This window comes from Aquarana catesbeiana, linkage group LG07 (genome assembly GCF_042186555.1).
Source record: "Aquarana catesbeiana isolate 2022-GZ linkage group LG07, ASM4218655v1, whole genome shotgun sequence".
NCBI classification, from domain to species: domain Eukaryota; kingdom Metazoa; phylum Chordata; class Amphibia; order Anura; family Ranidae; genus Aquarana; species Aquarana catesbeiana.
In genome coordinates, this window is record NC_133330.1 from 311,791,728 (window position 1) to 311,816,336 (window position 24,609).

General features: G+C 44.0%; 1 protein-coding gene across 2 annotated transcripts in view; it reads left to right on the top strand.

Moving 5' to 3' along the window:
- ADGRL4 (adhesion G protein-coupled receptor L4) overlaps positions 1 to 24,609 on the top strand; it is a 320,385-nt gene that overhangs the window by 192,914 nt on the left and 102,862 nt on the right. For both annotated transcript variants that reach the window (XM_073593680.1, XM_073593681.1), the window contains exon 8: positions 23,512 to 23,628. In XM_073593680.1, coding sequence (XP_073449781.1) covers positions 23,512 to 23,628 — 117 coding nt within the window. The remainder of the gene's footprint in view (positions 1 to 23,511; positions 23,629 to 24,609) is intronic.

The window sequence follows — 24,609 nt, forward strand, 5'->3', positions numbered from 1 at the left end:
CGTGATGTCACCACGCATGAGAACCATAGACATACTTTTTTAATACAGTTTAATATTTGTTACCTGCAAATTGTGCTAGCCGCTTTTACTACGTGTATGTTATGTATCTAAAGTGCAGGTGAATTAATCCATATTAGTATTTTTCTTTGCTAGGGTGCTTGCTCATGGCCATTGATGTTAATATTAAAGTGTTTGTTATCCCAACATTTCATATTTCTGATGTATGCCTGCTGTACCAGGTACTTGTGTTAAAAAGTAGCCTGTTTAATTTGTATTGCTTTCTTTGTGTAAAATATCTGGTGATCCTGCCAGTCCCCCTGCTTTCCTATTTCAAACTTACCAGACTAGGCATGAGAGCACTTCCATCCTAGTGTGGTCAGTTTTCTGCCTGTCCTCCAATGACCAAGATTTGTGCTGAAACATCTCTTACAAGCCATTCACTGGGAAGATCAGTGTACTGCTTTCTCCTTGCCACCTGCTGACACCCCGCCCTGCAGTCTCCACCCATAACTGTTATGCAGCTGAGAACAGAGGTTATGTGATCACTATATGCTTTTTGCCTTGTATTTCTATTTTGAACTCAATGGGTTGTATTACAAGGTGACGGTTCACATATACTAGACTTCTCTATAAATGATTTGTTGTATTACTTACACTTTCTTATTTTTTCCGTGCTGCCCATTCCCTTTTCTCTAATCACATATTTTTCTCCAATCTTTTATAATGAATGTTGCTAAAAGAAACAATGCATGTGCCAACAATATTTTTTTTATAGACTGTAGGGAGCACAATTGGGAAAACACTGATTTAGAAAAGGACTGTAATAGTAGTAATCTCTAGCAGTCTCCTGTTACTTGTTCTGAGTTTTAAACAGCAGCATGTCTCCAGTCTCCAACCACTACTATAATATGTCTTCAATCTTTGACCCTCTCCTGTAGCATGACTGCAGACTCTGACCATCTCCTGTGGCATGGCTGCAGCCGAATACCATGTCCTAAAGCATGGCTGTAATCTCTGTCGATCCCCTGTAGAATAGTTGTGGCCTCTGACCATCTCCTGCAACATATCTGCAGTCTCTTACCATCTCCTGTACCATGATAGAAGTCTCTGACCATCTCCTGTACCATGATAGAAGTTTCTGACCATCTCCTGTACCGTGATAGAAGTCTCTGACCATCTCCTGTACCATGATAGAAGTTTCTGACCATCTCCTGTACCATGATAGAAGTCTCTGACCATCTCCTGTACCGTGATAGAAGTCTCTGACCATCTCCTGTACCATGATAGAAGTCTCTGACCATCTCCTGTACCGTGATAGAAGTCTCTGACCATCTCCTGTACCATGATAGAAGTCTCTGACCATCTCCTGTACCGTGATAGAAGTCTCTGACCATCTCCTGTACCATGATAGAAGTCTCTGACCATCTCCTGTACCATGATAGAAGTCTCTGACCATCTCATGTACCATGATAGAAGTCTCTGACCATCTCCTGTACCATGATAGAAGTCTCTGACCATCTCCTGTACCATATTAGAAGTCTCTGACCATCTCCTGTACCATGATAGACGTCTCTGACCATCTCCTGTACCATGATAGAAGTCTCTGACCATCTCCTGTACCATGATAGAAGTCTCTGACCATCTCTTGTAGCATGATAGAAGTCTCTGACCATCTCCTGTAGCATGATAGAAGTCTCTGACCATCTCCTGTAGCATGATAGAAGTCTCTGACCATCTCCTGTACCATGATAGAAGTCTCTGACCATCTCCTGTACCATGATAGAAGTCTCTGACCATCTCCTGTACCATGATAGAAGTCTCTGACCATCTCCTGTATCATGATAGAAGTCTCTGACCATCTCCTGTACCATGATAGAAGTCTCTGACCATCTCCTGTACCATAATAGAAGTCTCTGACCATCTCCTGTACCATGATAGAAGTCTCTGACCATCTCCTGTACCATGATAGAATCTCTGACCATCTCCTGTACCATGATAGAAGTCTCTGACCATCTCCTGTACCATGATAGAAGTCTCTGGCCATCTCCTGTACCATGATAGAAGTCTCTGACCATCTCCTGTAGCATGGTTGCAATCTCTGACCACCTCCTGTAGCATGGTTGCAATCTCTGACCCAGGGGCAGACTGACAACTCATGGGGCCCCCAGGCAATAGGAGATCCCGGGCCCCTGTCCCTGCCCATGTAATGCCACTCACACTCAAGCCACACCCACACAAAACCCCATCTACATATTGCACTGCCCACACTACATGCGTTCGTCACAGAATTTCTCTACACTATGTTCAAAATAAATGTTTATTAAAGAATAGAAAAGAAAACTAAACTTACATTAAAGAAAGTGCAAAAATGGTACATTTCCAAAATTAAGGATTTCATAAATTAAAACAATATAACAGGTGTAACCAATGTCTTCATAGCTGAACAGTTTGATAAAAAATATACAAAAAATAAAAAGCTCTGTGCAGCATGTTACAAAATGATGGCCCTAGAATTGCTCTTACTCCAACGTTCCTGACGATACCATACATGTGTGGCGCCATTATTACATTCATGTGCTTGTCCTACATAAAGCTTTTCATAGAGAACGTGTGCGGGGGTCATGGGTGTGCTTTACATTTTTTTAAAAATAATTATTTACTTTATAACATTTTAACTGACCGCCAATGTAAGGGGCATTCTTCCCACGGACCACCAATGTAAGGAGCATTCTTCCCACCGACCACCAATGTAAGAAACATTCTTCCCACCGACCACCAATGTAAGAAACATTCTTCCCACCGACCACCAATGTAAGAAACATTCTTCCCACCGACCACCAATGTAAGAAACATTCTTCCCACCGACCACCAATGTAAGGAACATTCTTCCCAATGACTTCCAATGTAAGGAACATTCTTCCCACTGACCACCAATGTAAGAAACATTCTTCCCACTGACCACCAATGTAAGAAACATTCTTCCCACCGACCACCAATGTAAGAAACATTCTTCCCACCGACCACCAATGTAAGGAACATTCTTCCCACTGACCTCCAATGTAAGGAACATTCTTCCCACTGACCTCCAATGTAAGGAACATTCTTCCCACTGACCTCCAATGTAAGGAACATTCTTCCCACTGACCACCAATGTAAGGAACATTCTTCCCAATGACCTCCAATGTAAGCAACATTCTTCCCACTGACCTCCAATGTAAGGAACATTCTTCCCAATAACCTCCAATGTAAGGAACATTCTTCCCACTGACCACCAATATAGGAACATGCTTTCTGCTGACCACTAATGTTATGGACATTATTCTCACTGACCACCAATGTAAGGGGTGTTCTTTCCGCTGAAGTGTACATATATCAGTGTTGTATATAAGGAATAGCACTCAGTATACAGATATCAGTGTTAGGGAAAAGCACTCCGTGTATAGATGTCAGTGTAACACATAGGGATCACTAAGTGCTATTTCCTATATATAACTGGCATCTATACACTGAGTGCTTTTCCCTAACACTGATATCTGTATACTGAGTGCTATTCCTTATATACAACACTGATATATCTGTACACTGAGGGGCACTCAGTGTACGGATATCAGTGTACCAGGGACTAGCACCTTGTAGATGGGCACTGGGGAAGAAGGAACACTCAGTCAGCCTGGCTGGTGATTATAGATACACAAAAAACTGCAGCGATTACATACTGACCTGCTGCTGCACACAAGGCAGGTCAGGTGGCTGTCATCTCCGACATGACTGCATTTTGTCCTCATTCCAGCTCTCTCACTGGCTTTCCCCGCTGCATGGATGTATACTGTGGCCCCGCGCCTCTGCTGAATTCCCCAGGAGGAGAGGTGGCCGGAGCGCCTGTCACTGCTATCATCCTCATGGTCCGTGATCGCTCTGTAATCCTGGCCAGCAGTCCTCTCATATAGCCTCATCAACTGTAGGCAGGGATGACATAGCTCACCTCCTCCGCGGTGCATAAATTTCCCCTATCCTGCATGATAAGCTGTGAGCACATCCAGGGGCAGACTGAGCCGCTCATGGGGCCCCCCTAACCCAGGGTCCTCGGGCAGTGCCCGAATGGTCTGTCCGCCCCGGCTCTTACCATGTCCTATAGCATGTCTGCAGTCTCTGACCACCTTCTGTAGCACGCCTACAGTCTCTGACCATCTTCTGTAGCATGCCTACAGTCTCTGACCATCTTCTGTAGCATGCCTACAGTCTCTGACCATCTTCTGTAGCATTTCTGCAGCCTCTGACTGTTTTCTATAGCATTACATATACCAAATATAATGTGTAGCCTTTAGGTGATGTCAAGGTCCACATTGCAGCCACATTGCTCCTTAAAAAAAAACAAATGCACATGTATAAAACAAAGCGTGTTTAGCATTTTACTTGTTGCTGGACACCAACGAACCTCTCATTTCAATGAAAGATTGAAAGAAAAAGTAATCTTAAAGAGAGTTATCTAAGTCTATCTAAGTCTAGTATTATCCAACCATCCATGCATCCCATCCCATCCATCCCATCCATCCAACCAACCCATCCATCCATTCATCCACAAACCCAACCATCCATCCCTTAATCCATCCATCTATTCATCCACAAACCCAATCATCCATCTATTCATCCATCCATTCATCCACAAACCCAACCATCCATTCTTTCATCCATCCATTAATCCATCCATACATCCACAAACCCAACCACCCACCCATTAATCCATGCATCCATCCACAAACCCTTCTATCCATTCATCCATCCATCCCCTGTGCAGAAGCCCATGTATGATTCTGGCTGTTGGGCATTATACCTCTTTAGACTTTATCTGAAGATGCAAAGCATTTAAATGACCTATGATAAACTGGCAGGACCGCCCGGTATCCCCGTTCCCATCAAACTCTTTTTTCTAATGAAACCTCATCGCTAGCCAAATTGTAATAGTATTGAGTCTGTCAAAATTTAATAACTGTGCTGATGCAATCAGCTTCATTCCTTGGGGACACACCTTCTGATTAAATCATTGCTGAGCACTGATTGGTTGATGCCATAAAATGGCAAAATAAATTTAATTAAATTTCTCGCAGTTCACTCTCATTACTTTGAAGAACTCCAGGCGATTCTCCATCCAATGTAAAATAAAATGATATTGTTTTAAAACTGACAGCTGGTATTGCTATGGAATATAGATGGTGTATGCCTTTACCTCCCTTTTCCTGCAATGGGAGAGAAGAGATCCAGGATCTGATACCGTGGAAGATATTGTACCCTCACCAAAGGGAGTTTCTATAGCATCATGGGAACAGATCATACTTGCCCTGGTATGACACCCCGAATGCTGTCCAAAGGGCAAGGTGCTTAGCGCAGGTTTATGATTGGCTGCCAGTGTACACTAGTCACAAGCTGGAATTGCAGCCCTACTAAACAGGAATTCTAACCCTTAAAGCAAAACATCACTAACTGATTATAATTTTTTTAAATGTCTTCTTCCTCCCCCCTCCCCTTTTTGCAATTATCCACATTTGTTTTTTATAGGTGGGGTGCCTTTTTTTTGTGGAGCGCATGTAAGCAGGTTGTTAGGTGCTGTTCCGGCTGGGTGGGAGTTAATGCCTGTCCTGGTTCTTTGGTTTTGGTGGGTACTTCTCTGGGCCCAACCCACTAGTCCTGTGTGATATAAAAGGAACTGTGGTCTGAGCTAGGGAGGGGAGAAGGATGCTATCCATCGCCATCCAGAAGTAGAACTTCTGGAACCTGGGGTTTGCCCTGAAGACACCAGCACTGGTCTGTGCCTCAGCAGGGCTTGTATCTACATGAAGATGCCTATAAAGGACTTATCTTTGCTTTGACTACACCTTAGCAGGTATACCAGGGCAGCACTCAGGCCTGTAGGTAGAGTTAGGGAATAGGAAATAATAATGCCTTTATCTGTTGGACTACACCCTTCTTAGGTAAAGTGTTTGAAACTTTGTCCTTGCCTGGTCTGAAGTTACTGAAAGGGGTGTGATGTATGTAACCGGCACACACTTAGTTCAACATCAAGTGGGTCTTAAACACTTTGGGGTATGAAGACATCGGTGTGGAGTGGAGTAGTGTGAAGATAAAAGTGGTTACCTCGAGTAACGGAAGTTTAAACAGCAGCCTGTCGATAACATGTACCTGTTATAGGTGGAACGGCCTCTAGCAGTGAGGGAGATGTTGTCGGAACTCCTTCCACCAGTGATCTGTCTCCCAAAACAACGGGTGTGGATTTGTGCCACAGAGGTTCTCATCCTGTATAGAGGTACAGAAGTTTAAGAGTAAAGTTAAGTGCACATGTGGAGCTAGTGCAGAGTGCACAGCGGGGCCCACTCCGCTACTGGGGAATAGTAGTGGAAAACGCTGGACAGGTGGATCTGGACAGGGTTCCCTCCTAAATGCAGATTACGGAGAAGTGTACATTGTCATGGGGAACTGAGGATTAACTAGAGAAGAGTTGTAGTGAAAGTGTACATGTAGAGGTCTAACAGTAGAGGTCTGCCTTAAGGTTGAGTATTCCCCCACAGTGGCCTCAGCCTTGTCCTGTGGCATTGATGAAGACGATACAAAAGGTAGGCCTCTCATGTGACCCAGTGCTTGGCACCCAAACGAGTTAATGGGAAAACATGGAGGACGTGACAAACAACCTCTCTACCCCTGTAGGGCCCACCTGTCTGCCTTCATGCAGCCTATAATTCCACATTTCTTGCCTAGACGTCCATCCACCTAAAGCCTCCTGAGATACTCATTGCACAGATCCCTTGATGCCCAGAGGCTGTATATTTGCGTACCAAAATGTAAACAAACCTGTGCCAAGAGCGCGCTCCCGGCGCAGTTAAAGGTGCATAACAGAAAACTCCCAATCGCTACTTGCGATTGGGGTCTTTCCAATCATATGACCGCTGTGCCAGCCAATCACGGCGGTCACATGTTCATAAACCCCAACTCCCGGCATCAGCAACCCCTTAAAGGGCAGGGAGGTGTCGGTGTCAAGGGGTTCCTCACATCAGCAACCCCTTAAAGGGCCAGGAGGTGCCGGCGTCAAGGGGTTAAATGCAATTCCAAAAGGTTCAAAACTGGTTGTCATCGACTGAAAACTGTCAGGTGTGAGGCCAGCTCTTCAGATAACAGAATCTAGAGTTTCCCGCACTTGGCAATGTTACAATCTGCAAATTTGTCTTTTGCCATTTAGCAGTGACTTTTCTCTATCTTCTGAAAGAAAGCTATAACGGAAAATATATGCCATCTCAGTAATTTGTCTCTATGGCTGTCCACAGATATAGATAGCACATCAGTCACAATTAGCTACGCCTTAGTCTCAAGTAAATGATGTGCGTAAGCAGGGAACTGGATTCAATACTTAAAGATTTATTTTCAGTGACAAGCTAGAATGTTTGTGTTTTTAGTAGGTAGTTTTAAAGGAAAAGTTAAAATGTGGTGTTTCTAATCCCACTAGGTCAGAACCAAATTTCCATCAGTGGCAGTGCTAGGTATATGACATTTGGTTCCTAAAAGAAAATTAATTTACCATGATCCCAACTTTTATATTTTCAACTTTTACTTGGCCTAACTTTGCTCAGAATATTGTGACAGTGAATAACCTGAAGATGAATCTACCCCACACCGGTACCAGAGGATAGTTGGGTGTGCAATGAATGGTGTTAACTCGTCAGATCGTGTGGAGTGACAGCAAGATGTTTGCTGAACTCTTTGCAGAATAAAAACATGTGCTTGGTATATACTGGACTGCGACTGTTCACTTTTTCTGACCGTTGTGGCTATTTTCTCATATTGCATAAATAAGCTTACATTAAATGGCTGATGAGAGTATATATACAGTAAGTATAACCAGAGCTTTTTTTCTCAAAGAATATGTGCAGGTATGCCCCTCTCTTGTCTTCACTCGCTACCCGCCTTCAAGCGCCGTTCCTTGGTTCCACCCCCTACCCACCTCCCAGTAATTCCCCCTTTTAAAGAATAAAAACCAAGTATTGTTTTGTGGTGCTAAGTCATTTGTATGGAATTTGTTAAAGCGGTAGTAAACCGCAGCAATTTTTTTTTTTTAAACCTGCAAGGTAAAGTTATAATGTGCTAGTATGCATCGCATACTAGTACATTATGTGAAACTTACCTTAAAACGAAGCCCTCCAGCGACGCACTGTCACCTCTGACAAGGCTTTCATCTTCACCCGATCTTCCTTCAGTGTTCGGGGTCCTCTGGTCATCTGATTGGCCGCGCTGCAATGACTTCACTCTCTTGTTCATGCGCGTAGGAGCCGCTATTCACAGCCCAGGGTATGCCGTTCCTTCAGAGCGAATGCCCCGGTGACGTCACTGGCCCATTCACAAGTAAATATCTCCTAAACAGTGCACGTTTAGGAGATATTTACTGTACCTATAGGTACGCCTTAATATGGGCTTACCTATAGGTAAATGTCAACCATGGGAGTTTACTCCCACTGTAATGATAACAAGACAAGAAGTAAAATACATCCCCTGCAATCGACAACAATGATCCATTCAGCAACAATAGATCTTTACAACAACAATAGACTCTCCCTGCAACAAATTCCCCCCAGCAACAATAGATTTACCATTAGCTAGCATCAGTAGACCCTCCAGCAGCCAACAAAAATAGACCCCTTCCTCAACAATAGGTCCCTACCAGCAACATTTAAACCCACCAGCAAAAATTGAACCCTCAGGCAACTTAAGACCCCTCAGTAACAATAGATGCCCCAAAAGCAACTATAGAACTCCCCAACATCAACAGACCCCCCACCAGCAACTATAGAACTCCCCAACAACAACAGACCCCCCTATAACAATAGACCCTCCCCCGTGACAATGGATCACCCAGCCAGCATCAGTAGACCCCCTCAGCACACCCCAGCACCCCTTCCCATTACAAACATTCATGCTGGAGGTGCTGGAACTGTGTTCCCCCGCGTTCCCATTGTGTATAACCAATAGCTGTACAGGAAAAGACTGCTTTTTTACCTCTCCTGTCTGTAGATTCATTAATTACCCATCGACTTCTTAAAAAAAAAAATTTTTACTTTTGAAACTAAAGATGTCCTGCAAAGAGGAGGAGAAGGGAGGGCGTGCACTTTTTTAAATGGCTGTTTGTGTTTAGGTTCAAAATATTCCCTCTCCTCTTGTCCAGGTGATAGGACCAGATAGAAATCAGAATGGACATATCATTTTTGTAGACCGTGCAGCTGCACAAGTACCCTCTGGGAGTTAGGAGGTATTTTAGAGCATATATAGGACAGACGGGAGATGGGATCTTGGTGGTGGTGCTCATTGTCAGTCCCCGGTTCAGCATAATAGACCATAAGAAAGTTCAGGATATCAAAAAGGCTGCTCTTTGCCTCTGTGTATGTCTATATCTATCTACACATACAGTATATACAGAGGGAATAAATATTTGTACTTGGACTTTAAAAATTCTTCTTAAACATGGACCCTTTGATGACAATGTCCTCCACTGATAAGAAGAGAAGAGAAATAACTCTAGCAAGGCCTCATACAGCAATATAAATCTAATAAAAGTTTTAATCCTTCCTTATGTTATACAAAACTGAAAAAAAAAATTGTTAGAAATTGCTAGGAGTTATAAAATGATGACAGTAAGAGCTTTTGAGCCTGTGCATCATTTATTGAAATGCAGGGATTTCCAGTCATGCTGCCAAATCTCTTTGGGGAAAAAGAAGCCAGACTTTCTTCTTTCTTCCTGGGAAATATATTGCCCCATTCTCTGTACCCTCAGTGTCTGCGTGACTCCTAGTTAGGCCTTTCATACAGAAGAAAATTAATTTCAATGCAGTTGATCAAATTTTAATACAAGGTGTATTTTAGGGGACACAAATTTGTAGGACCACTCTTTTAAAAGAGATAGTTGCTTGCTCTGGCAAAAGGTTTTGAATATATTTATTATTATTATATTATTTTTATTATACAGGATTTATATAGTGGCAACAGTTTGCGCAGTGCTTTACAATGTAGAGGGCGGACAGTACAAATACAATACAGTTCAATACAGAAGGAATAGGAGGGCGCTGCTCATGGAGCTTACAATCTAAAGGGAGGGAGAGGTGGTACAAAAGGTAATAGCTGCAGGGGACGATGTGATGGAGGTGACCCAGGTACAGTTCTTAGGTGGAGGTGGGGTAGGCTTCCCTTAATAAGTGAGTTTTCAGGGATCACCTAAAGGCGGACAGGGTAGGGGCTGACCGGACATACTGGGGCAGGGAGTTCCAGAGGGTGGGAGAGGCTCTGGAGAAGTCCTGGAGGCGAGCATTAGAGGAGGTAACAAGGGAGCTAGAGAGCAGGAGGTTTTTGGAGGAGTGATGTGAACGATTTGGGCAATATCTGCAGATGAGGTTGGTGATGTAGCTGGGGGTGATGTTGTGGATGGCCTTGTATGTTGTGGTTAGTATTTAGAATTTTATACGGTGGGGAAGGGGAAGCCAGTGAAGGGATTGGCAGAGGGAAGCAGCAGTCACAGATTGGTTAGTAAGATATATTAGTCTAGTAGCAGCATTCATAATAGACTGAAGGGGGGATATCCTGTGTAAGGGTAGGCCGTTGAGGAGGGGGGTGCTGTAGTCAACCAAGTAGTCAATCAAGGAGTGATTAAGTTGTTTTGTGGTGTCATTAGTCAGGAAGGGGCAAATTCTGGAAATGTTGCAGAGGTTAAGGTAGAAAGATGTACCCAGTGATTGGATGTGGGGGCTGAAGGAGAGGTCAGAGTCAAGGATTACACCCAGCACCTTGGCATGTGTGAAGGGACCAATGGTTGTGCTGTTGATCACAATGGTAAAGTCATGGGGAGGGGATCAGGGAGTAGGAAATATTACAAGCTTAGTTTTAGAAAGATTGAGTTTGAGGCAGTGGTGTGACATCCATACTGATATGTCGCTCAGTAAGTTTGTGATACTTGAGGATATTGAGGAAGGAGGTGAGTTGAGGAGTGGAGAGACAGATCTGGGTGTCGTCAGCATAGAAGCGGTATTGGAAGCCATGGGATGTTATCAAGTGGCCCAAAGAAGGGGTATATAGAACAAATAGGAGGGGCCCAAGGACGGAGCGTTGGGGTACCCAACAGAAAGAGGAAGAGGGAGCGGAGGAGATGGTGTTGTAAGTGACACTGAAAGTGTGCTGAGATAGGTAGGAGGAGAACCAGGAAAGAGCAGAATCACATAGGCCAAGGGAGTGGAGTTTGTTGAGGAGCAGTGGGTGGTCAACTGTGTCAAAGGCAGCAGACAGGTCCAAGAGTATGAGTATGGCATACTGGCCGCTGGTTTTAGCAGTTAGTAAGTCGTTGGTGAGTTTTAGTAGGGCAGTTTCAGTGAAATGTTGTGGGTGGAAGCCAAACTGTAGGGGATCGAGAAGGTTGTTGTCAGGGAATTAGAAGCTTATACGGTTGTGGACAAGGCGTTCAAGAAGCATGGAGACAAACGGGAGCAGGGAGATAGGTTTTTATCCATATATATATAAAAAAGTAATAGAAAAGTACCGGTAATGCAAAAGTGGGCATAACTGTATTATTAACCTACATAGGTTGTTCAAATGTCACATGTTATAGAGTAACTCTTCCTATAGTAACCCTTCTTCTTGTTCTTTGCAGGTAAATAATGGATTCCAAGCAGAAGCAACTTGCCATCATTGAGTTCATGACGATGGAGCGGTGCAGTCTATCTTGAATCCACAGAAGACCACAGAATGTTTACTGAGATTATACCACTGAGAAGAGTCACCAACGACAAGGTATAGTTCTTGCCAATGGTGTAATCTCCTAAACATAGCCTTCTGTGGATGTCAGACAGCCTGCACCCCTCGTTCATCAAGAAGTCAATGACAGCGCATTGCTTCTGCTTGGAATCTATTATTTACCTGCAATGAAAAAGAAGAAGCGTTACTATAGAGGAAGAGTTACTCTACAACATGTGAAATTTGAATGACCTATGTAAGTTAATAAAAAATATATGCTCATGTTGCATTACTTTCAGTCCAGCCCTTGTTTATTTGAATTGTCCTATGTTGGGTTTTCAATATGAGAAGTTTTCAGGCAGTGGTTTGTAGTAATAGGTGCATTTATAGGTTGCAAGCATTACTAAATAAATTGTAAAAGTTTGCCTTGTCAATTCTTACCTCAGTTTGTAATAGTTTTTCCTGCACAGATACAAAACTTATTTAGCCTTTTCAAAGTTTTTTTTTTCCCTCATGTCCTTCTGTATCACCATAGCTACAGATTGGATCTCCATATGGGAGAATAAACTTTATGAAAGCTAAAAGTAAAAAGTCGAATGTCATGGTTGAGTGTTGCTATGGCAAGACATGGAAACAAGGTGGACTCAGCTAGGTTTAAATCTGCTCTGTTCTTGATTTCCCTGCAAACTGATGCAATCAGTTCACTTTTACTCTGTACTTGGGCTGGAAGACAGGCATCGCGTGATAAGGATTAAATTGTCCGCAACAACATGCATTAATGCTAAAAATAAAAACAGCCCTCGGAATTCATTATGTGATGGACTTACTAATAAGAGTTAATGATATCTGCAGTTATTAGCAGATAAGCAGCTACCGACATTTTGCGCAATGAATTTATTAGCAGCAACAATAACAGCAGATGTTAAAGTGAACCCGTGGTCACCTCAAAATGAACAGTTCCAGCATGGCACAATGTACAGCAAGAGAATACATTTATCAAAATAATATCAAAATAAATTAAAATAAATACAAATAAATCAAACCTTTTATCCCTAAAAAGCAATCAGTAAGCTCCAGTTAATTGGCATTTAAGATGGTGTCACCAAAAGGAAGCATTTCCTTAGGCGCTTCTTTCCCACAGTTCAGATTACGTTGTATAATGTAATCTAATCTCTCCTGCAAAAGAAAATTTCCTCAAAAAACGGGACTTTAACCACTTCAGCCCCGGAAGAATTTACCCCCTTCCTGACCAGAGCACTTTTTGCTATTCGGCACTGCGTCACTTTAACTGACAATTGCGCGGTCGTGCGACGTGGCTCCCACACAAAATTGACGTCCTTTTTTTCCCACAAATAGACCTTTCTTTTGGTGGTACTTGATCACCTCTGCGGTTTTTATTTTTTGCGCTATAAACAAAAAAAATAGCGACAATTTTGAAAAAAAAAACATTATTTTTTTACTTTTTGCTATAATAAATATCCCCAAAAAATATTTAAATATTTTATTCTTTCCTCAGTTTAGGCCGATACGTATTCTTCTACATCTTTTTGGTAAAAAAAAAATCGCAATAAGCGTTTATTGATTGGTTTGCGCAAAAGTTATAGCGTCTACAAAATAGGGGACAGTTTTATGGCATTTTTATTGATAATTTTTTTTAATTAGTAATGGCAGCGATCAGCGATTTTTTTATCATGACTGTGACATTATGGCGGACACATCAGACAATTTTGACACATTTTTGGGACCATTGGCATTAAAAATCGATCAATGCTAAAAAATGGAATTGATTACTGTAAATGTCACTGGCAGCGCATGGGTTAACCACTAGGTGGCACTGTAGGGGTTAAGTGTGTCCTAGGGAGTGATTCTAACTGTGGGGGGGAGGGGCTGTGTGTGACACATCACTGATCACCGCTCCCGATTACAGGGAGAGCTGATCAGTGACAGTGTCACTAGGCAGAACGAGGAGATGCTTGTTAACATTAGCATCTCCCCGTTCTTCCTCACCGTGAGACGATCGCGGGTATCCCCGTGGACATCGGGTCCGTGGGACCCACAATCGCAGTCACAGAGCCCCCGGCGGGCGAGCCGCCTCGTAAAGGGCAACGTACAGGTACGTTAATCTGCCTGTACGTGCCCTTCTGCCGCGGTATATCTGTGTGAGGCGGTTGGGAAGAGGTTAAAGGACCATGAACACTCAAAAAGAAAATACGTTTATAAAATAGAAAGTTTATTACAACAAATAATTTACATCATATATCAAAAAGCTAAAACACATAGTTACATATATAGTTACATAGTAGGTGAGGTTGAAAAAAGACACAAGTCCATCAAGTCCAACCTATGTGTGTGATTATGTGTCAGTATTACATTACATATCCCTGTATATTGCGGTCATTCAGGTGATTATCTAATAGTTTCTTGAAGCTATCAATGCTCCCCGCTGAGACCACCGCCTGTGGAAGGGAATTCCACATCCTTGCCGCTCTTACAGTAAAGAACCCTCTACGTAGTTTAAGATTAAACCTCTTTTCTTCTAATTGTAATGAGTGGCCACGAGTCTTATTAAACTCTCTTCTGCGAAAAAGTTTTATCCCTATTGTGGGGTCACCAGTACAGTATTTGTAAATTGAAATCATATCCCCTCTCAAGCGTCTCTTCTCCAGAGAGAATAAGTTCAGTGCTCGCAACCTTTCCTCATAACTAATATCCTCCAGACCCTTTATTAGCTTTGTTGCCCTTCTTTGTACTCGCTCCATTTCCAGTACGTCCCTCCTGAGGACTGGTGCACAGAACTGGACAGCATACTCCAGGTGCGGCCGTACGAGAGTCTTGTAGAGCGGGAGAATTATCGTTTTATCTCTGCAGTTGATCCCCCTTTTAATGCATGCCAATATTCTGTTTGCTTTATTAGCAGCAGCTTGGCATTGCATGCCATTGCTGAGCCTATCATCCACTAGGACCCCCAAGTCCTTTTCCATCCTAGATTCCCCCAGAGGTTCTCCCCCCAGTGTATAGATTGCATTCATATTTTTGACACCCAAATGCATTATTTTACATTTTTCTACATTGAACCTCATTTGCCATGTAGTCGCCCACCCCATTAATTTGTTCAGGTCTTTTTGCAAGATTTCCAAATCCTGCGGAGAAGTTATTGCCCTGCTTAGCTTAGTATCGTCTGCAAATACAGAGATGGAACTGTTTATCCCATCCTCCAGGTCGTTTATGAACAAATTAAATAGGATTGGTCCCAGCACAGAACCCTGGGGGACCCCACTACCCACCCCTGACCATTCTGAGTACTCCCCATTTATCACCACCCTCTGAACACGCCCTTGTAGCCAGTTTTCAATCCATGTACTCACCCTATGGTCCATGCCAACGCACCTTATTTTGTACAGTAAACGTTTATGGGGAACTGTGTCAAATGCTTTTGCAAAATCCAGATACACCACGTCTACGGGCCTTCCTTTATCTAGATGGCAACTCACCTCCTCATAGAAGGTTAATAGATTGGTTTGGCAAGAACGATTCTTCATGAATCCATGCTGATTACTGCTAATGATATCATTCTTATTACTAAAATCTTGTATATAGTCCCTTATCATCCCCTCCAAGAGTTTACATACTATTGATGTTAGGCTAACTGGTCTGTAATTCCCAGGGATGTTTTTTGGGCCCTTCTTAAATATTGGTGCACATGATAAAACTGAAATGATCAGCACATGGGATCGAAACATAAAAAAAATGGAAGAGGCCCAAACCAACTGGGGTGAGGGTTTTCTTAAGGGCAAAGGGCTGAAAGACTTCCACAAAACTATGAACAATCCATAAGATTGATACAAAGATCATGATTATACACACAATACTATGCATTTATACAAAATACAGCGACTAAATCTATACAAATATACATGTATTGATATCAGTACTGATCTCATGTGTTAAACGCTTAACGCACCGGAGATCAAATGCTCAAAACAAGAGAAGGAAAACAGGAATGCCCACAAAGAAAGCAATGAAGTGTCATGTCAGATGCAGGGCCCCCCGTGCCACCAGGGTATCGCCCAAAAAAGGAGGATGAGGAGAAAGGAAGGAGAGGGAGGGGAAAGGCACAAATGCAAAAATGCAAAAACAAGGGAGATGGCCGAGACACTAATCTCTCCTGCTGTTGCCCCCCCCCGAACCATACCAGGCCACATGCCCTCAACATGGGGGGTGTTTTGGAGCGTGTGGGCTCTTGTCCCCATGTTGATGGGGACAAGGGTCTCTTCCCCACAACCCTGGGCAGGGATTGTGGGGGTCTGCGGGGGGGGGGCTTATCGGAATCTGAAAGCCCCCTTTAAAGAGGAAGTAAACACTGATGGGTTTTACTTCCTCTTTATTTCCCTGCAAAGGTAAAGCATAATGGGCTACTTTGCATATTAGTATTAGCCCATTATGTGTCACCTACCTGAAAAAGAAGCCTGCAATGTCACCGCTGTCCCCCTCTGGCTGGAAGCATCCATCTTCACCCCTCTTCCTTCTGGGGCTGCGGACTCCGGCTCTGTGACTGCCTGGAGTCGCATGAGGTCACCCTCGTATATGCGCACGGGAGCCGCCAGTCACGGCATGACCCCTCTAGAAAGGGCACGATGACGTCGGCGCGCGCATACATTGTAAATAACTTCTAAACCGTGTAGGTTTAGGAAATATTTCCAGCACCTACAGGTAATCCTTAATATAAGCTTACCTGTAGGTAAAAATGGTTGTACAGAGTTTACAAGCACTTTAACAAGGGGGCCTCCAGATTCCGCCTCCCCCATGTGAATGAGTACCCCTACCCATTTACCAAAAAAGTAAGTAAAAAAGTGAATAAAAACACTACACAAGTTTTTAACAATTCCTTTATTAAAAAAATCAAAAACAATGTCCCCTGATGTAGATCCATCTTTAATCATGCCACCCGTCGCACCGCCGGACACGAAAAAAAGGGATAAAAAGGAACCGCCGGTCTCGTAGAACGTTCCCGTCGACTGCCCGCTCCTCCCTCTGACATTTCTTAAAAAGCTTAGAGGAGGAGTCACCCGATGATGTTAGCGGGTGACCCCGCCCTTGTGACCCAGGATGCCCCGGCCTCGTCCCGCTCCCTAACAACCAGCTATTCTTCACACAGAATTTGAATCCGTCAATCATTTTTTCGACTGATCCGAATTTGAATCGTTCCGGTAAATTGGAATTCATTTGAAAACGACTAAACGAATTTCAACAAAATTCATTACTATTTTATTTGGGGATTCGGATGTAACCAAAAATTTGTTCGAATTTACATTCAGACTGAAACATATTGCACATGTCTAGCAGATCAACAGATACAATTTTTGTAGGAGGATTTGTTTCATCTCCGTGTATTATCTGAGGCCAGTCACTTCACTGAGTATATGTAAAGGTTTACAACTACTTTAATTATTCTTCAGAAAACCGTGCTGTCAGCTAGAGCTTGTCAGATGTATGTAGTAGGCATGAAATATTAATATACAATATTTTTTATTTACCTGCTTTTAGGTGGTTCAGTAATGTTTTAATGAACTGGGTGACCCCGCCCCATGTTTTGACAGGACACAGGTTTTTACTTTTTTGGTGCTGGTCGGCATTCATCGTGATTGACGCTGGATTTACATAAAGATTCCATGTTTATATATATATATATATATATATATATATATATATACGGTATATATAATTCTTTATTCTTTATTTTTTTTTAAATAAAGGACTGTATTGGTGTTTTTATTTACTTTTTACATTTTTTGGGTGAATAAGTAGGAGTACTTCATATCCCATACTCATTCACATGGGTGTAGGCTGGGATCTGCCTCCTGCAGATAAGTCACCCCTCCGCACCCTCCACAATCACCGAGCCAGGGTTGTGAGGAAGAAGGGAATCCCGCTGACAGCAGTTGAGTCATGGGCTGTTAAGGACGCAGCGGCTGCCCGCTGCCCCGTTGGATCCATCCGACAATAGACGAGAATTTTGGAAAACTCTTATGAATCAACCCAGTATGACAAATTTACAGAACAAATCCCCAAGCATTGAAACAAATCCCGAAAACAAAATGGACCAACACAACGAATATGAAGAAACAAAATTTCAACCTAACGAATGCACCCACAACTAAAACAAAATTTTCCGGCATCAACCCTTTGGTGCCCTTCTTCTCAGTTGGTGCTTGTTGATGTTCCTCTTATCCTTCCTGAGTCTTACAAATTGTATTGCATCCTTGCTGCAGGACTTTCTTTTGTTCTCCTTTCCTCCCTGGATCCTCTTGTCCTCTTGTCCATGTATTGCAGTTGCATTTACCTACTTCTCCTCCTGCAATCCAGGTGTTTTTCCAATTTCTGTAGTCAACAAAATTGTTGCCAAGTTCCTCCATCTCCATCCTTCCTCCATGCTCTTCTGGTTCCTAGTTCCTGGTTACTCTCCATCCATCCTGACCCTCTTCTCCAGACCGCTGACCTGTCCGTTTTTTAATCCCTTTTATAGTTGACCACTGGCTCGGTTCCCAACCATCATTTGCTCCTTTGCTAACAATCTGCTCATCTGATCGTGACCTCTGACTTATCTGTGATAGTGTCTTGTATCATTTCTAATGCTGTGTGTCAGCCTGTTTTGTATCAAACTCAGCAGTGGCGTCACTAGGGTTGGTGTCACCTGGTGTGGTAAAACATGGTGACACCATGTTGTCCTGCCGCTTCTCCTAGCACAAATTCCCCCCCAATCCCCTCACCTAGCACAAATCCCCCCACTCCCGTCTCCAAGCACATATCCCCTCTCCTTTCACAAATCCCCTCTCCTAGCACAAATCCCCCCTCCTCGCGCAAATCCCCCTAATCCCCTCTCCTAGCACAAATCCCCCTTTCTCACACAAATCAACCCAATCCCCACTCTTAGCAAAAATCCCCCTCCTAGCACAAATCCCCTCAATCCCCTCTCCTAGTGCAAATCCGCCCTCCTCGCACAATCCCCCCCCCATCCCCTCTCCTTGCACAAGTCCCCCTACTCACATAAATCGGCTCAATCCCCTCTCCTAGTACAAATTCGCCCTCCTCACACATCCCCCCCCAATCCCCTCTCCTAGCCCAAATCCCCCCAATCCCCTCTCCTAGCACAAATCCCCCCCTTCTTGCACAAATCCCCCAATCCCCTCTCCTTGCACAAGTCCCCCTACTTGCACAAATCCCCCCAATCCCCTCTCCTAGCACAAATCCCCCCTTCTCACACAAATCCCCCAATCCCCTCTCCTTGCACAAGTCCCCCTACTCGCACAAATCCCCCCAATCCCCTCTCCTACCAAAAATCCCCCTTCTCACAAAAATCCATGTGGGAATTGGAGGGATTTGTGCTAGAAGAGGGGATTGAGGGGATTTGTGCGAGGAGAGGGATTTCTGCGAGCAGGGGGATTTTTGCTAGGAGAGGGGATTAGGGGGGGGGGGGGTGCACGAGGAGAGGGGATTCGGGGGATATGTGCGAGGAGAGGAGATTGGGGCAAATTGTGCGAGGAGGGGGGATTTGTGCTTGGAGAGGGAATTGAGGGATTCGTGCAAGGAGGGGGGGGGGGGGATTTGTGCTAGGAGAGGGGATCGGGGGGGATTTATGTGAGATGGAGGATTTTTGCTAGATGGGGGGGATTTGGGGGAATTTGTGCTAGGAGCAGGACAACATGCTCCTAGCAATAGCACTGAAACTCAGCCTTCCTGAATACCACGTTTTCTAGTGCATCTGCTCTGGGGAATGGTCTTCATACTAAGAGCAGATAATACAATGTTTAATTTCCTGGGGCACCGAAATTCTGTACTGTACACATAACGCATACCTAAAAGGCAGCTGCTAAAATGTAGCATACAGCAGCAGAGGTCACCTGATCTAAACATCTGTCCAATATGCTAAATATACTGAGATATGCAGTTTTATAAAAAAATATAGAACAACCAACAGTAAATTAAGTATGTTGCATCTGGTCCCTGCATGTCACTTGTAAATAATTAACTGCATATCACCATACAATATGGTAGCAATTAAAAACACAATTAGTACTACATGATTGATATATAGAATGTGATCCTAAAATAAAACCCCATAATACTATAAAGTGTTCATATCACTCCGTCTGTCAATTATGTCAGGACATATGTAGAGAGTGTCATACAGGGCACGGCTTGTAGTCAAGTTTTTAATTTACCAATTGTTTTAATTAATGTTTAGTACAGTTGGTTTAAAAATATTCACTGTGTTGGAAAATATAATCTATTTTGATGCTCATGATGACTAGTGAGAGTGATATAATTCCTTTTTATTTTTGTGAGATCCTGTTGAGCTAATTATTAAATTGCTTTTTTTAAATCCCTTCTATAGTATATTTAAAGCAGAACTCCAGGCACAACTTAACCAGCATTGTAACAGTTATGGCTCCAGTAGCTCATCCACGCACAATAACGGATTAAAACCTCCTTTTTCCATTTACCAGCATGCTGCCAGCGGCAGTTGGCTTTAGCTTAGTGACTGACAACAGTTAAAGTAGCAGCTTAAATAACAACTATAGCTTAAATAGGAAGCTAAAGTGGAACTCTGGGGAAAAACACAAATGGCATATATGTTACGGCCTGTCACTAGTACTATAACAGCGGTTTGCCAGCCCCTCTGTAACAAAGTTTTATTACCAGCTGTGACTTCTTGCAGCTTCACAGCTGCTTCCCACTGTTCATGCTGCGTGCTGTGCTTTCTGAATAGACCCACAGCCTTCGGTGACAGGGGTGTCAAACTTAGTTTCACTACATACAGATCGCAGGGCTCAGGAGTGTGCTATATACAGAATACAGGGTTCAGGAGTGCGCTACATACAGAGTGCAGGGTTCAGGAGTGTGCTACGTACAGGGTGCAGGGTTCAGGAGTGTGCTACATACAGAGTGCAGGGTTCAGGAGTGCGCTACATACAGAGTGCAGGGTTCAGTAGTGCACTGCATACAGAGTACAGGGCTCAGGAGTGTGCTACATACAGAGTTCCGGGTTCAGGAGTGTGTTACATACAGAGTGCAGGGTTCAGGAGTGTGCTACATACAGAGTGCAGGGTTCAGGAACGCTATACATACAGAGTGCAGGGTTCAGAAGTGTGTTATGTACAGAGTGCAGGGTTCAGGAGTGCGCTACGTATAGAGTGCAGGGTTCAGGAGTGTGCTACGTACAGAGTGCAGGGTTCAAGAGTGCGCTACATACAGAGTGCAGGGTTCAGGAGTGCGCTACATACAGAATACAGGGTTTAGGAGTGTACTACATACAGAGTGCAAGGTTCAGAAGTGTGCTACATACAGAGTGCAGGGTTCAGTAGTGTGCTACATACAGAGTGCAGGGTTCAATAGTGCGCTACATACAGGATATAGGGTTCAGAAGTGCGCTATATACAGATTGCAGGGCTCAGGAGTGCGCTACATACAAAATGTGGGGTTCAGGAGTGCGCTACATGCAGAGTGCAGGGTTCAGGGGTGCGCTACATGCAGAGTGCGGGGTTCAGAAGTGCGCTACATACAGAGTGCAGGGTTCAGGAGTGTGCTATGTACAGAGTGCAGGGTTCAGGAGTGAGCTACATACAGAGTGCAGGACTAAGAAGTCTGTTACATATCGAGTGCAGGGTTCATGAGTGTGCTGTGTACAGAGTGCAGGGTTCAGGAGTGCGCTATGTACAGAGTGCAGGGTTCAAGAGTGCGCTACATACAGAGTGCAGGGTTCAGGAGTGCGCTACATACAGAATACAGGGTTTAGGAGTGTGCTACATACAGAGTGCAAGGTTCAGAAGTGTGCTACATACAGAGTGCAGGGTTCAGTCGTGTGCTACATACGGAGTGCAGGGTTCAATAGTGCGCTACATACAGGATATAGGGTTCAGAAGTGCGCTATATACAGATTGCAGGGCTCAGGAGTGCGCTACATACAAAATGTGGGGTTCAGGAGTGCGCTACATGCAGAGTGCAGGGTTCAGGGGTGCGCTACATGCAGAGTGTGGGGTTCAGAAGTGCGCTACATACAGAGTGCAGGGTTCAGGAGTGTGCTATGTACAGAGTGCAGGGTTCAGGAGTGAGCTACATACAGAGTGCAGGACTCAGAAGTCTGTTACATATCGAGTGCAGGGTTCAGTCGTGTGCTACATACGGAGTGCAGGGTTCAATAGTGCGCTACATACAGGATATAGGGTTCAGAAGTGCGCTATAAACAGATTGCAGGGCTCAGGAGTGCGCTACATACAGACTACAGGGTTTAGGAGTGTGCTACATCCAGAGTGCAGGGTTCAGGAGTACGCTACATCCAGAGTAAAGAGTTCAGGAGTACGCTACATATGTGTCCTAGGCAGTCAGGGCAGAAGTTGGAGTGGCTACCTGCTAAAACTCTGTACCCACTCCCCACCCCCCAAAAAAAACAGCCTCCAAAATTGGGGGAGGTTGTGTTAAAGTAGAGGTTTTAGGTTCTGCTTTAAAACTGCCTAGGCGACAATGGTGCTCCATAGATACAGCACAGAGATGGAGCGTTGTCACTGTAAGCAGTAGCAGCTGATGCTCAATATTTTTTTTTTGAGGGGGGGGCGACAAACCAATGGCAATCCCCACCCCCCGGGAGTCGGAGAGGAATGTGGCTACCCACCATGCACGGGAGATGGATGGGACTGCCGTGACCCCCCCCCCCCCCACGGGAGACAGATGGGAATGCGGCGATCCCCCCACGGGCGAAAAATGGGAATGCGGCAATGCCCCCCACGGGAGACAGACGAGAATGCGTCGATCCCTCCCCCGCGGGAGACGGATGGGAATGTGGCAGCGATCAGAGGCCTCCTTACCTTAAGAAGGAGGCCGATCAGGCAGACATGGATCCGGGCTGCAGCTCCTCGCTCTGTGGCCATTGCTTCTCCTCCAGGCTGAACAGGAAGTGGGTCCTGACTGAGACCCGATTGACTGGGAGTCCTAAGACTCCGTGGCCAATCGGGTCTCAGGAACTGCTTCCTGATTGGCCGGGAGGAGAATCAGGAAGACAATAGCAAATATTAATTCTCTATCCTCACACAACTGAGTGGGCTCAGGGCGTAGTTCTCTGCGCCCTGAGCCCACCCTTTTTTGAAGCTAATTAGAGCCTCAGGCTCTAATCATGTGCTTAAAAAAACAAACCCCTATTGAAATCCATGCGTCTGGCATCCTGCATGTAGATTAGGGGGCCGGACGCATGGATGGGGGGGGCTCTGCTCATGCTCTCCCCATGGATGGGACGCCCTTGACTCTAAGACAGCAAGGATTACTATTATTGGGATCACTGGCGGGATCATCAGGTAAAATTTGAGGGAAGAACACCTAAAAAAAAAAAAAAATTGCAGTCATCTGCATACTGATAAGCTGCAATATATCATATTATAGTTCTTGAGTTTCAATAAGCTTTATACGGAATGTACGGTGCTATAGAATTAAATACAAAGGCCAGATCCTCTCTTCAATGCCTGGAAATAACAGAGCAGGTATTGTTTCAATGTTGTGACTTCTTCTCCTACATCCTGAAATCACACGTGTGTTTCTTTGTCTACCAAGTTTACAAAGCATTTCACCTTGAAAGAAAGATGACACGCGCCTGCGTTGGTGAAGCTTTCCTTTTCGGTGTCTATTTTGAGAAAGTGTATACGTATATGTTTTGTAGCAATTATTTCCGTCAGAGCGGCAGGTCAACATGCATAATTTCTTTACTGTTTCTTCCACCAGCTCTCAAACTGTTTACCTTTGACTCTAACCACATGAAACACATTCACCCGCACGCCTATATGGAGGGCGATTACATCAAGATTTCTCCGAAGAAAAAGGAAACTTCATCGCCTAATGGTAAGGATCCACGTCTCCGGCAAGGTGGGAAAGGTCACAGCAATTTGCTGCTGAGTTTTGGTGGGCGAAAATAGAATTGCGGGATATAACTAACTAATCTTAGAAATGCTCCCTACCCCCTTCTAACACCTATTCTGACTTACCTGTAAAAGAAAGATCAATATACTTACCTATTCTCAGGCCGTTCCAGTCAGGTCACGTGATCTCCCCTGTGTCAGCCGGCGCCGGTTACAGGGGAGAGGAGAGAGCGCTCCGACAATGGCTGGAAATTAGACATGTGCAGAACGAAAACATTTGATTTGTTTTGTTTTGATCTGTTATTTACATAAATTTGTTTAATTTGTTTTTAGACTGTGTTTTGTTTATTCAAAGTCGAACCGATTCAAATTTTTCTAATGTCATTTAAATGGCATTTGAATGTAATTCTATTCAAAATCGAATTTATTCTATTTGAAATTAGAATTTTAGAAGAGGTTATACTCTGTAACGAGCCCCTTGCTCGCTCGGTTCCACTCTCCCGACACTCCTCTGAAGCTATAGAATCAGATTGCAGATCGCAACATCTGATTGTTCGGTCATCCGATGCTCCAGGACTAGAACTACAGCTATGTGCCGTTCTAACCCAGTTGTGATAGCTCAGAACAAACACCAGGTAGGCTGTATGTAAGTTCAACCAGGAATCTCCTTTATTGGAAAATACAGGCTCTTTTATACACTAAAAGTGGAGGTGCATACCTCCGGCTCATATTACTCTAACAATACACCTGTAACCTAATAAACCTAATTAGCATGGGCTAATTAACTAATGGCTTTAGACAGCCTAGATGACTGAGACATGACCTTTAGGCCAGACTGGTCATCTTGTAGCTCAGAAAACCCAATCAACATTATCACAATGGCAGAGTTAATTAACACTAACAACAATGAGGATCTAATGACTCTTAGATCCCATACTAGAGACTTATTTACAATACACATTCT